Genomic DNA, 13776 nt, shown 5'->3' on the forward strand with positions numbered 1-13776 from the left:
GACTCTGAGTTGTACCTGAAGTCTGAGGTGTACAGGGTAAAGAGGAATGGAGACAGAACTGTCCCCTGTGAAGCACCTGTGCTACAGACCAGTGTCAGACACACAGTTCTGCAGGCGGACGTACTGTGGCCGGTTAGTGAGGTAGTCCATGATCCAGGAAATCAGGGGAGTGTTGACTTGCATGTTTTTTAATTTCTCTCCCAGCAGTGCTGGCCGGATGGTGTTGAATGCACTGGAGAAAGTGAACAAAAAACATGATCCTCACTAAGCCCCCAGGCTTGTCCAGGTGGGTGTAGGTGCAATGGAGCAGATGTATGATGGCATCATCCACTCCAATATGGGGTTGGTAAGCAAACTCCGTTCTTTATTTTCTCCTTGTTGTTTTTTGCCTCCCCTACATCCCCTCGTTGTCCTTCTTCTGATTTCCTCTGGAATGTTTAAAGTCCAGCTGTCCTTAGTAAGATCAGCTGATCCCGGGTGTAAACAAAGGAGCTGGCTCCATGGTGATGGAGCAGCTGTTGCGCTCCGGTCTTTCGGATTAGTGAAAGTATGAAACCAAAGGTAAAAACGGAGAAAAAAACTCTATAGAACAACATGATCTGAGAGGGTAGAACTTAATTTCAAAACTAGTTACTTATCTACACAAAAGGAATAAAAATAATAAGATAAAATACAGAAAAAGACATCACAAGATGAGAACAGCGGTAAATCGACTGCAGCAAGGCTCGCACCTGCGCATTAATTTCTGCTCTTTACCTCCTCACGTCTCCATGTTTGCCCTCCATTAATCAGACAGCATGCATCAGTATGACCTTTTTCTAGTGGTGGAGAAACCCGCGTTCTGCACCACTGAATCAATATGAAGCAGCTTTGTCGAAATGCATCTTGAAGTATGCTAAAAATGGCGACACCTGCTGGTCAGGTCTTTGTATTACATTTACATAGGTGAAATCAAGCTGAGACCATGTTGACACTGTTATTCCAAATAACAGTGGACTATGCTGCTGTTTGTGTAAATGTATCCAATAAAGGCTGTATTATGTGACAGGAATAATTAATCCAAATGTTGCAATGTTTTTTTCAACATATCTCATTATTACTGTCACCAGCATAACAGCTAATGTATCTAAGAATCAGTTTTGATAACCTTTTTAGACAATTACCTGTCTGCCAGTCCTACATTATTATGGCTCCAGCACTTTTCAATCTTAAACCTATGTCAAATTGTTAATTTAACTTTCTCAAGCTTTTGGAATGAGTACACATTTATAAATATATCATCAAACATTATGTTCAATTATGAAATTACTTCCTTACCATCTTTCAGAGAAGAACTGAGGTGCAGTTGTGTAACGAACAACAACAGCAAATACATCACTGTAGAGATAAAGGAAGAGAGAAAGTAACTGTAGAAACAATACATTGCAGACAGTACATTTCAAAACTATTGTGGTGGTAAAGAAAGTCAAACTTACAGCAACTGTATCTCAAAGGGCTGGTCTTTATCACATTGCAATCCTCAACTAGAGTTACAGTGTTTTTGTTATGTTTGTTCTTTTTAATCACCAGCTCATATATAAATAAATAAATTTATATATTTATATATGAACTTTCAGTTCATTTACCACAACTGTCACTTGCACAAGCAGTAAAATTATCACCTGCATTTGTAGAGTCTAATCTAAACACAAGATCTAAGATACGCCTTTTTAAAATAGGTCACACGTCTGTTGAGTATGTGGTTTAATGTTTTACCTTAAGGTCAACAGCCAAAGTAAAAATAAGCAAGCAGCAGACGTACAGAAAGAGGCCAACATATGTGACAGACATATGTCGTTAAAAGCCTTGGAGAATGATATGTTGCCTGTAACATTGTTCGGCATGACAGGCTATACAACTGTACCCTGAGTGCCATTAGCCATTGTCAGACCCTACACTTGTGCAGTAGGTCCTTGGTTTCTCATGGTGCATGACAATTCCTGGCTTCATGTGGCGAGAGTATGCAAGCAATTCCTGGAGGAATTGATACCATTGACTGACCCCCAGGCTCGCCTGACCTAAATCCAAATCCAATAGAACAACTCTGGGACACCACCAGGTTGCAAAAGTGCGCCCCCTCCTCAGTCTCTTCTCCAGCTAAGTGGTTTGCTGATGTGTCAGCCCCGGCTCTTGACACCTATGCAGAGAACCACAAACCACCACCAGAAAACGTGAATTTGGAGGCCACAATATTGTCTTCTGTCACCAGGAGACCACCCACTCCTGCTTCACTCCTCCACTACTGCCTATGTCAACCTTTATCCAACCATCCATTCCCCTCAAGTGTAATAAACATCATTAAACTCACATGCCTCTGTCTAGCCTTTGTTGGGGTCTATTATTACTAAACTCTTACATATAGTTGGTAGTGTGGTAAGTCACTGTGCATCGAAATATTATTTGCATAGTGAATTCATGGGCAATATTCACCTTAACTCTAAAGTCCAGTTGATCCAGTTTAATCACCATTACCAGAAACAGATGATGCCGCAGATGACATAACATATTTTCTTCATTTCATCTATCCACACTTCTGTTTCTTGCATCTGTCCACGTATCTTTAGTGGGGACAACAAGTGGCAAATTGAGGGTGTTATAGTTACAGAGGTTTGTTAGTTTTATTTTTATTATTATTATTATTTTCACCAGCTAATATAAAGAAAGAAACATTTCAGTTCGTTTACCACAACTGTCATTTGCACAGTGAGTCAAATTATCACCTGCATTCTTAGAGTCTAATCTAAGCACAAGATCTAAGATACGCCTTTTTAAATAGGTCACACGTCTGTTGAGTATGTGGTTTAATGTTTTACCTTAAGGTCAACAGCTAAGGTAAAAATAAGCATGCAGCAGACGTACAGAAAGAGGGAGCAGGTTCACCCTGAACATATGAGACAGACATAAAAGGTCTTTATAAGCCTTATAGAATGGCATGTTGCCTGTAACATTATTCGGCATTACAGGCTATACAACTGCACCCTGAGTGCCATTAGTCATTGTCAGACCCTACAATTGTGCAGTAGGTCCTGGGTGTCTCATGGTGCCTGACAGTTCCTGGCCTTATGTGGCGAGAGTATGCAAGCAATTCCTGGAGGATGAAGGAATTGATACCATTGACTGACCTAAATCCAACAGAGCACCTTTGGGACACCACCAAGTTGCACCTCAGACTATCTGGAAGCTTAGTGATGCCCTTAGATCTGAGACCATGAGTCATCTTATTAGGGGCATGCCCTGATGTTATAAGGCATGCATACAAGTAAGCGGGGGGGGCAAACTAAATTATTGACTACCATTTTGAGTTTTTTCACTTTTATTTGCAGGGTGTCTGGGTATAAAAGGAGTCCTCTACCTACTGTAAGAGGCGCTAGGCCTCTCAGGTGTTCGTCCAGCTCTTGTTCCGTCTCCAGATTTAATTCCAGCCCCGAAGTCTGCCCCCTCTTCAGTCTCTTCTCCAGCTAAGGCGTTTGCTAACATGTCAGCCCCGGCTACTACGAACCACAAACCACCACCACCACCACCAGAAAACGTGACTTTGGAGGCCACAATATTGTCTCCTGTCACTAGGAGCTTTTTTGAGACCACTCACTCCTGTTTCACTCCTCCACTACTGCCTTTGTCAACCTCTGGCCAACCACTTACTCCGTGTGAGTGTAATAAACATCATTAAACTGTGTCTAGCCTCTTTTTTGGGTCTATTATTACTAAACCCTAAGATATAGTTCGTAGTGTGGTACAGTAAGTAACTGTGCATCTAAATATTATTTGCATAGTGAATTAATGGGCAATCCTCACCAGGTAGCTCTAAAGTACAGTTGATCCAGTTGAATCACCATTATCAGAAACAGATGTAGCTGCAGATGACTAAACATATTTTCTTCATTTCGTCTCTCCACACTTTTTTTTTTTCTTGCATCTGTCCATGTATCTTTAGTGGGGACAACAAGTGGCAAATTGAGGGTGTTATAGTTACAGAGGTTTGTCATTTTCAGAATTTCAGATGTTCCTTATACACTTTATTGTGCACTCAGTGTGTCTCTATAGATTTTATAAAATGAAAATAAAAACAAAGAAAAAGTCTATAGTGTTATAGAGAAAAGGTTTCCACATGACCAAACAGATGTAACAATCTGTGTGGTCATGAATAAATACACAGGATGTTGTCCATACTGTATCTGTATATTTCTTTTTATTTTTTTTACTAGCAGTCTGTGAATGAAAAAAAATCCTCATAATATGTAAGAGAGAGACTGTACATTCAACATCTGTTCCTCGGATTCTTCACCAGTTAAAGCCTAATGGGAGGAACTCATGACTTGAGTTCGCAAATAGGCATGTGAAAGACTCCATGGTCCAGTGGAGACCAAAATGGTGCTTTTTGTCCATCAGACAAGACCCTTTGTTTGGAGTACACCAAACACTGCACATCATCACAAACACACCACCCCCACTGTGAAACACGGTAGTGGCAGCATCATGATGTAGGGATGGTTCTCGGCAGCCAGCCCTGGAAGACTTGTTAAGGTAGAGGGTAAGATTAATGAGGCAAAATATAGGATGATCCTGGAGGACAATCTTATTCAGTAAGCCCAATTGGGACGTATCCACACAGACTCCATGCTGTGATTCCAGCCGGAGGTGCATCGACTACATATTGACCTGAAGAGGGTAAATATTAATGCAAACACTGATTTCATATTACATCATTTTATTTAATTGACATTCCTTGTAGAAACCCGATTTCACTTTCACAAAAGAGGTATTTTTCAGATTTCTGTTTTGTCAAAGTTGCCAACCTTTATTGACCACAAGTGATCTATAATGTCAATAAAAGAATCAAACATCCAAGGGGGTGCAGCTCAAAGCAGCTCCTCTCTTTGTGTGTTGTCTCTCATGGTTTTCTTAAGTTTTTGTTGTCTGTCTTTCTCTAACTCATGTTGTGTGCTTTTTTGAGGTGATAGGCATACGAGGACCTCTCTGATACCCTACATTTGTCATCCTCTGCATTCTTTATTCTTAGAAGGAACACATTACCATGGATACTGCATTGTTTTTTTGGGAATCAGTCAAGTCTTATCTTGTGATCATTGGTTTACTGTTTCAATTATATACAGTTATAGATAGTGTTGCACTTATGTGTCAGTTCAAGCTGATGTTAAATGTTAATATTAGTAGTTGACAACACACAGTGTATTTATGGTGCAGCAGCTCTGTTCTTCAAAACACCGTCTTCAGACATGTGAACAGGCAGATCTGTGGTTTAACTGTTGCACTATGATAATAACCTGCTGCCTTTTAAAAATACTGTGATGCTGTGAAACTGAAAACCTTATAAACCACGAAATAATTAAGGTCATTCAATTTTAATGTGCTTTTAACATATTTTTTAACAAATTATAATATAACAGAACATTTTTTTTTAGCTTGCCCTGCAATGGAAAGTACTCACAAATGTATGAAATCTAAATAAAATGTAATTGTCTTATTACTGCAGGAGTTATTTGACTTGTTTGTTATCAAGTAATTATTCACGATTATTTATTAACAAGAATCATTCCACATCACCAGACCTCTATTTATCACACTGCAGGCATCAACAAAGAGACACAAGTACAAAGCACCTGATGAATTAGATGTGAGTCAAGTTTACTTGTAGCCACTGTAAATTGTATTTACTGCACTGAATTAATCAGCACCTTAATACATCTTACCTTAAATTGATTGATTTTCAGACAACTTTTATCTGAGTAAAAAAAAAAAAAAAAAAAAAATTTCAGTATCTACAACCTTCTTGAAAATCTGATCATGATTTAGGTCAGATTTATGGAAAAAAGAGAAACAATTCAAAAGGGTTCACAAACGTTCAAGCTTCACAGCATTTATCTGAGCACAGCACATGGTATGTGCCAAGAGACTTTTCTCCATTTGTCACGGAGGTCTTTTCATTCTAAGCAATCTAGAAGACACAGAGGTAAAATTGTAAAATAAATAAAAACATATGCAATGCATGTTGATAAATGCAGTCATTACTTTAATTGATATATATGTCATTCATTGAGTATTTATAATAACTTGTTATAGATTTAGAATGTTTGTACTAATCATTGCGCAGAACCCCAGCTTAATAATCACGTCTTACAGATGACCTTATATTAAAATATATATATATATATATATATTTAAATTAGAAAAATGCATCTAAATTAAATAATTTGAATATAACTATTCTAGACATAAAATCTTGAGATTTTGGTACACGATCCACTGTCTGCACAGAAAACAACAATGATGAATAAGTTCCTCTTTTACTTTCACTGTATGACAACAGCATATGTTGACTCGTTTGGATTTGATACATGTGGCTCAGAAACTGAGAAGCATTAGAAAACTAAACTAAACTATGTATATTTCACACTTCAAAAACTAGATGTTACTGTAACTGTTGATAAGGGTCTATGGATAGAGTGTCAAAATGAGATATTGGCTATTTCTTTAAAATGCCCCTCCACACTAACCTTATATACAGACACTGAGGTGAAACCACTCTGCCTCTGACTATTTGGTCTAGATGGTCAAGTAAAAACTACTAAAATAAAAAAGCACACAGAGTAGCCTATATTTAAAATCTGCTGCTGTTCTGTTCTTATAAACAGCATTTATGTGAACACGTACCAAATAGAAAAACTGTAGTTTCTCTGTTCCACTGAAGAAACCACACACACTTACAAATAGACACAGATGTTGTGAGCTCATGAGAACTGTGACTGATTGACTGAGTGGAAACTGAATTTTCTTTTTTTGCTCCACTTTTAACTTTTAAACTTGTTAGTAATGTTAAATATAAATACCTCTTGCCTTACCATTCGTGACAGTAGTATACATCACATTGTTTGGATCATCTACATTTTCATCTCCACAACCTGAAATATGAACACATAAACTGTATTATTCCAACAGGAATAATAACAAATCAGTAAGCAAAATTACTTGTTAGCAGTAGATAGACAGGTGTCGAAACACATTTATAATATATATATATAATAATTATATTTATAATCACCAAAATACCAAACTATATTATTACTAATAAGCACTGAAGGAATTTAAAAGAAACATATCATACAGTTTTTAGTCTGTACACGTATTGCATAGATGGTATTGGACATGAAAGTTATGTTGATGAACTACCTGTTTTCTTCTTTTGCTTTTTGACTTTAGCGTATACAGCTGTTTGTGGAACTGCAAAACCAACCTGTTCATAGGCTGAAACATAGATAGATAAGAATATAACAAATATAAAGTATATCAAAGCACAAATGATATGTGTACTTTTTGATACTCACTTGGATCTGACTCAGGTGTAGGAGGCTCAGAAGAAAAGCATGAAACTATATAGAAAAAAAGGAAAACGAGAGAAATTTTGAGGATGCACATCCAACTTTTGATGTGAGACAACAGTGAGAACTACACTACTGTGCCACAAATCATTACTAACACATCAAAACCCTTTGTTTTGTTTAGTGATTAACTATTTTTAGTAATTTACTCTAAAGCATGAATGGTTATAATTTATTAAAAGTTATACGGCTAAAACAAATGCAGACCAGAATCTGTTCCCTGTCAGATTGGGTTTAGGGAAGTAAAGCACTTTGGTTAGGGTTAGAGAAAGGTTTGTGTTAATAAAGGCATTGTGTGTGAAGTGACTGTTATACTGTTCTTTGTTAAGCTGGCCCACAGTCTTATCTACACCTTAGCCAAGTGTAATAAATTCCTGAACCCAATATTAATAACACTGTTGTCACAAAACTGAATGTTGTACTGCAAGATTAGATATTGAAACATAAAATGTAACTGTGCTCTGTAGATGGGGTACGTTAATAATAGTGTTGATTCAAAAGTTAATTTGGATTGAAATATTTTAGAAATAATTTTGCTATAAATTGTTGTATAGGATTCATTTATGTTAATTAACGCAAATAATTTGATTACATTTCTTAAACGTTAGACAGTCCAAATAGAAATGTGTTTTCTGTACCTCTGTGTTTGTAATGCTGAAGTAGTCCCACGGCCAATAGCAGCACAACCACAGACAAAACAGTGAAGATGACTGATAACACATTGGAGAACTGAATGGATCCAGGGTGGAGAGGATTTGGAAAAGTCTCTTGGTCATTTTGAGTTGTTGTCCCTTGAGGTGAATAATTATTATTTGTTTTTGAATAATGTACACAGTACACATACGGTAAGTATAATAAGTAACTTGTTATAGAATAATAAAAAAGTGAATAACGAACAAGGAATGACCTAATAATTAATTAATCTAAAATCATTTAAGTTAATTACATGCACTAGTAGCATTTGAATGGATAGAAGACAGGAGCTCAATGTACCAGTAGAACAATACAACAACAGTAGTACAAATATTCTAACACATGAGATTTCATAATATTACTGGAAGACTTTGGAGTTTACTTTCATTTAGATCTTTATTATTATTATATCATACATTTATTTTATTTATTTTTTCCGGCACCACAGTTAATAATTACCTTTTGAACACTGCAACCTCAAGAAAACACTACAATTAGATTGAGTCATCTAGCTAGATGTTTACCTAAAGCAACTTACAGGGGAGTTGCACAAACACAGACCTTTAGATGCAGCTTGTGGTTTAGTGTCTCAGTCTAGAACACTTTGACATGAGAATCAGAGGATTTACTTTTTTAATACTTACTCACATGCCTCACCTGTTACAGCCAGCCAGCTCTCTGGGGATTCACCTTGAGGTCCTGAGATGCTGCATTTGTAGAATCCTTCATCAAACATAGAAATATTGTAAATGGTCATCTCGCCTGTATATTCAGTCTTAATCAAGTTGCCATTTTTAAAGAAATCAGCTGGGAGTTTGGAGGATGTTCCCTGTTTCCTACAAGGTAGAATCAGAGTTTCTCCCACCATCACAGGCAGAGTGGAGATGTCCAGGATCACTTCACCAGCTGAACAACAAAAGTAAGCATGAATTTAATTAGAAAATTACCTCAGGGGTTTAATGTTTTGCATTGTTACAAGCATGTACCAGTTTTGAATAGAATAGATTAAGATAAAGACATTGAAAATAAACTTTCAACATTTTACTGAATTACTGAGTTATTGGCTGCATTTTGTCATTTCTGTAGATTATAAAATTTCTTGAGTTAACAGTTGCTGAACATACCTGTGACACTGACATTTACAGTCCTGCTTCTCTCTCCTTCTTCATTTTCACAAAAGTATTCTCCACTGTGTGATGCAAAGGCAGGTTTAATGTACATCAATCCTGTCGATGTTTCCCACTGAGAAGAATTTGAGGGAAGCTTTTTCATCACTCTCCATTCAGTTGGTCCCTGAGAGCCAACACAACTTAATGAGAGTGATTCATATTCAAAGAACTGCAGCCTGTTTGGATTGATATGAAGAGAAGCTCTGCCTGTGATAGAGAAAAAAAAAAGAAAACATAAGAGACCTGTTAGAGTTCCAAACTAGATTTATACTCTGGTAAAATATGGTAAACATTAAGTAGTGCTTTTTTGGGTGTTTCTAATATTGAGTTGTTTCAAAACTTTGCTTCAAATAAAAAGAAAACTCATATAAAATGTAAATATGAGTAGGAAACACTTTTCGTTTGTGTATTAGTGTATTGCATGCAACCTACCAGCTTTCTGCACATTAGAACTGTTTTGACTTTGAGCAGTGAGCAGCAAGAACAAATTAAACACTGGAGAAAAAACAGAGCATAGCTGTGGGTCAGATATAAATATCTTTATAGGTAGAATAAAACAAGCTGATGAAAAACACACATACTTTCATGACCGAAACAGGAGAACATACTTGGCACCATCAGCAATTCCAATTAGTTCGTAAAAGGTTAATATAATGTTAAAAAGTTATTGATAAAATTATCACCAATAACACACTTGTGTCTATTAAAAGGTTTTAGGATGAAACATATATGTCAGGTATGGTATTCAAGCTGTTAATCCGCAAGTGATATGCATTGATAATATACACTACCCAATGCTGTACAAATACAGTTGAAATTAAAATAAAGTTAATTTATATTTTATATAGGCTACACTGTATATACAGTGCTATACCTTATACAATGTGTAAGGAAACCAACCAAAATAGACACAAGAACATCTAATGAGTTATACTGTTTAATATATTAGGTGCTTTTAGTGAGTATATTTAATATAAATTATATAAACTTATTGCATTAAATGCACAAATTTCTAATTCTAAAAGCAACTAGTACTTACACAGTCTGATGTAGAACATTGTGACCTCCATACTGTCTTGCTGTTGACTGAGCATCAGACTGGGTAAAAGTAAAATATGGTATATGTGTAGTATATGTGAGTGGAAGAAGAAGGACTTCCTTTTCCTGTGCAGAGTGGAGGCCACGTCAGTTTATAGCAGTATTACTTTTTTGTGGTATCTGCAGTTGCTCTGAGTGAAAATATCTTATGTAGTTAACTGTCTAGCAGAACCAAATGAATTGACGAAAATGTCCATGTAATTCACTTTTAGCTTAAACTATGACTTTATATTCTAAGGGAAAAAAAACATAATGCAGCTGTTATAGCTGAAAAAAAAAATTACTAGTTTATAAGAACTCTCCTAACCAAGTGGAAACCTCTTGCAACAAAAAAGAAAAATAATCTCCAACCAGAGAAAGGTGAGCCCTGTCCGATTCCCTCTGTTATTCTAAATAATATGCACTCCCTGCTCAATACAACAGACAAACTTCAAGGTAACATAATAAACATGTATAAATAAAGGACAGCTCACTCATTGCATTTACTGAGCCTTGGCTCAACTAGAACAATTAGAATAACTCTTGTAAATATATATGATGTGTTGCTCAACCAATGTTTTAGCTTGTACTTATTTAGCAGTAGTGGTTGATTAATACTTTAATCTAGCCACAGGGGTTGCAAGCCAGTGACTTCTGTGCCGGTCCCAAGCCCGGATAAATAGAGAGGGTTGCGTCAGGAAGGGCATGCAGTGTAAAAATGGCCAAAATAACCATGCGAATCATTCACAAGACTTTCATACCGGACCGGTCGAGGCCCGGGTTAACAACGAGCGCCACCGATGCTGTTAACCTACAGGGTGTCGGTGGAAATTTGACTACTGTTGGTCGAAGAAAGAGGGGAGGCAGAAGAGTTCGTGGTCAGAGAGAGAAGGGAAAAGGCAGGAGCATAGGTTTGAGAATAGGGACTCTTAATGTTGGTACGATGACAAGGTGGAAAGGCAGAGAGCTGGCAGACATGATGGAGAGAAGGAAGGTAAATGTACTGTGTGTGCAGGAGACGAGGTGGAAGGGCAGCAAGGCACGTAGTATCGGAGGAGGATACAAACTGTTCTACCATGGTGTTGATAGGAAGAGAAACAGGGTAGGAGTAATCCTGAAGGGGGAGTTTGTGAACAATGTCCTGGAGGTGAAAAGAGTCTCAGACAGGGTGATGAGCATAAAGCTAGAAATTGAAGGGGTGATGATGAATGTAGTCAGTGGGTATGCGCCACAGGTTGGCTGTGAGTTAGAAGAGAAGGAGAGATTCTGGAGTGAGTTTGATGAGGTCATAGAGAGTATCCCCAGAGGAGAGAGAGTTGTTGTTGGAGCAGACTTCAATGGGCATGTTGGTGAGGGCAACAGAGGTGATGAGGAGGTGATGGGCAGGTTTGGTGTAAAGCAGTGATTCTCAATTATTTTCTGTTGCCCCCCCCCCCCCACAAAGTGGTGGTAGGAGAGAGTGTAGCCAGACAGCACCGCATGATGGTGTGTAAGATGACTCTGGAGGTCAGGAAGAAGAAGAGAGGGAAGACAGAGAAGAAGACCAAGTGGTGGAAGCTAAAGGATGAAGAAACTGGATTTCAGGCAGCGGTTGAAACGGGTTCTGGGTGGTCAGGATGAGCTTCCAGATGACTGGGAAACTACAGCAGAGGTTATCAGGGTAGGAAGGTGCTAGGTGTGTCATCTGGAGAGAGGAAATAAGGTAAAGACACTTGGTGGTGGAATGAGGAAGTACAGGAATGCGTCCAGAGGAAGAGGTTAGCTAAAAGGAAGTGGGATGTAGAAAGGACTGAGGAAAGTAGACAGGAGTACAAGTAAGTGCAGCATTGAGTGAAAAAGGGAGGTGGCAAAGGGCAAACAGAAAGCTTACGATGAGCTGTATGACAGGTTAAACACAAAGAAAGGAGAGAAGGACTTGTACAGGCTAGCCAGACAGAGAGATAGAGATGGGAAGGATGTGCAACAGATAAGAGTGATTAAGGACAGAGATGGAAAGGTGCTAACAAGCCAGAGAGAGAAGTGCGTCAGACTTGTCCAGGACATGTGTGAGAGAAGTATGACGGTGGTGAGATGTGCTGTAGGTCAGACAGAGGACTTCAAGGTGGAGGTGGGACTACACCAAGGATCAGCTTTGACTTCCTTCTTGTTTGCTATGCTGATGGACAGGCTGACAGATGAGGTCAGACAGGAATCTCCCTGGACAATGATGTTTGCGGATGACATTGTGATTTGCAGTGAGAGTAGAGAGCAGGTAGAGGAACAGTTGGAGAGGTGGAGGTTTGCTCTGGAAAGAAGAGGCATGAAGGTCAGTCGTAGTAAGACAGAATACATGTGTCTGAACGAGAGGGATCAAGGTAGGAGCGTTAGGTTACAGGGGGCTGAGGTGAAGAAGGTGCAGGAGTTTAAGTACTTGGGGTCAACAGTTCAGTGTGATGGGGAGTGTGGAAAAGAGGTGAAGAGGCGAGTGCAGGCAGGTTGGAGCGGGTGGAGGAAAGTGTCAGGAGTGTTGTGTGACAGAAGAGTGTCAGCAAGACTCAAAGGAAAGGTCAGGACAAGCACCAAACTAGGACAGGAGATCTACTGAATAAGTAAGGGTTGTTTGAAATTCGTTTGTTAGTTTCAGAGGTAGCAGAGTTTGTGTCATTTCTCTCTAGTCTGCTGATTTAGCCTGTTTGTCAGTCTGTTTCAATAAGTATTGAGAACTGTAGTTAGAGAGTTTTGGTCTATTGTTGGTGGTAGTTTCAGCTTAGTAATCACCGAGCATTCACACCTTTGACCTAACAAAGGCACACAAATTAGATTGGTTTCTACCAGGGGGCGGTATTTTAAGAGAAGTGACCATATATAAAGCCAGAGTTGCACTTGTTAAGCTAGGACAAGCACCAAGCTAGGACAGGAGATCTACTGAATAAGTTAGGGTTGTTTGAAATTTGTTTGTTAGTTTCTACCAGGGGGCGGTTTCGGCCGTAGCCCATTGCGACCGTATTTAAAGCACCTGTCTCGCTGGAGCGTCAGCAGAAGCGTCAGCCCTTGTGTTCAGCCCTCTTTGTGTGAAGACCGATTTGGGTAAAGACCTGCGAGTCTACCTGTGCGAGTCCACCGAGCAAGGACACCGCAAGACGCAAGGTTTCCAACTTCATTTGCACTTTTCTCTTTCTCTTCACTTTAACCCTTTCTGCTTCGGAAAGCCTTTCTGTCTCCTTTCTTTCAATGTGTTTTCAGCAGATTCCAGTCCTCCTCGGCAGACGCAGGACATGGCGTTCTCCGAGAGGACGATGCATTTCCCACCTGTGGCCCCTCACCCACAACACCTCGCCGCCGGCCTCTTTTTCTCTTGCCCTGTGGAACTGTCAGTCGGCGGTGAACAAGGCGGACTTCATTCCAGCTTTTGCTACAACCTC

The 13776-nt window shown here is 38.8% G+C and overlaps 2 protein-coding genes across 2 annotated transcripts in view; one reads left to right on the forward strand and one right to left on the reverse strand.

Moving 5' to 3' along the window:
• LOC113168482 (trichohyalin-like) overlaps positions 1 to 13776 on the forward strand; it is a 928554-nt gene that overhangs the window by 198759 nt on the left and 716019 nt on the right. The window lies entirely within an intron of this gene.
• Positions 5825 to 10372, reverse strand: LOC113168504 (low affinity immunoglobulin gamma Fc region receptor II-a-like). Its single transcript, XM_026369560.1, has 9 exons — positions 10338 to 10372; positions 9731 to 9793; positions 9254 to 9505; positions 8787 to 9035; positions 8075 to 8227; positions 7383 to 7427; positions 7228 to 7302; positions 6900 to 6959; positions 5825 to 5995 (listed from the first exon to the last, which is right to left on the reverse strand). Exons 1-9 carry the CDS (start codon positions 10366 to 10368, stop codon positions 5982 to 5984), a joined length of 942 nt encoding a protein of 313 aa, XP_026225345.1. The 5' UTR covers positions 10369 to 10372; the 3' UTR covers positions 5825 to 5981.

Source organism: Anabas testudineus, chromosome 18 (genome assembly GCF_900324465.2).
Source record: "Anabas testudineus chromosome 18, fAnaTes1.2, whole genome shotgun sequence".
In the NCBI taxonomy this organism is placed as follows: Eukaryota; Metazoa; Chordata; class Actinopteri; order Anabantiformes; family Anabantidae; genus Anabas; species Anabas testudineus.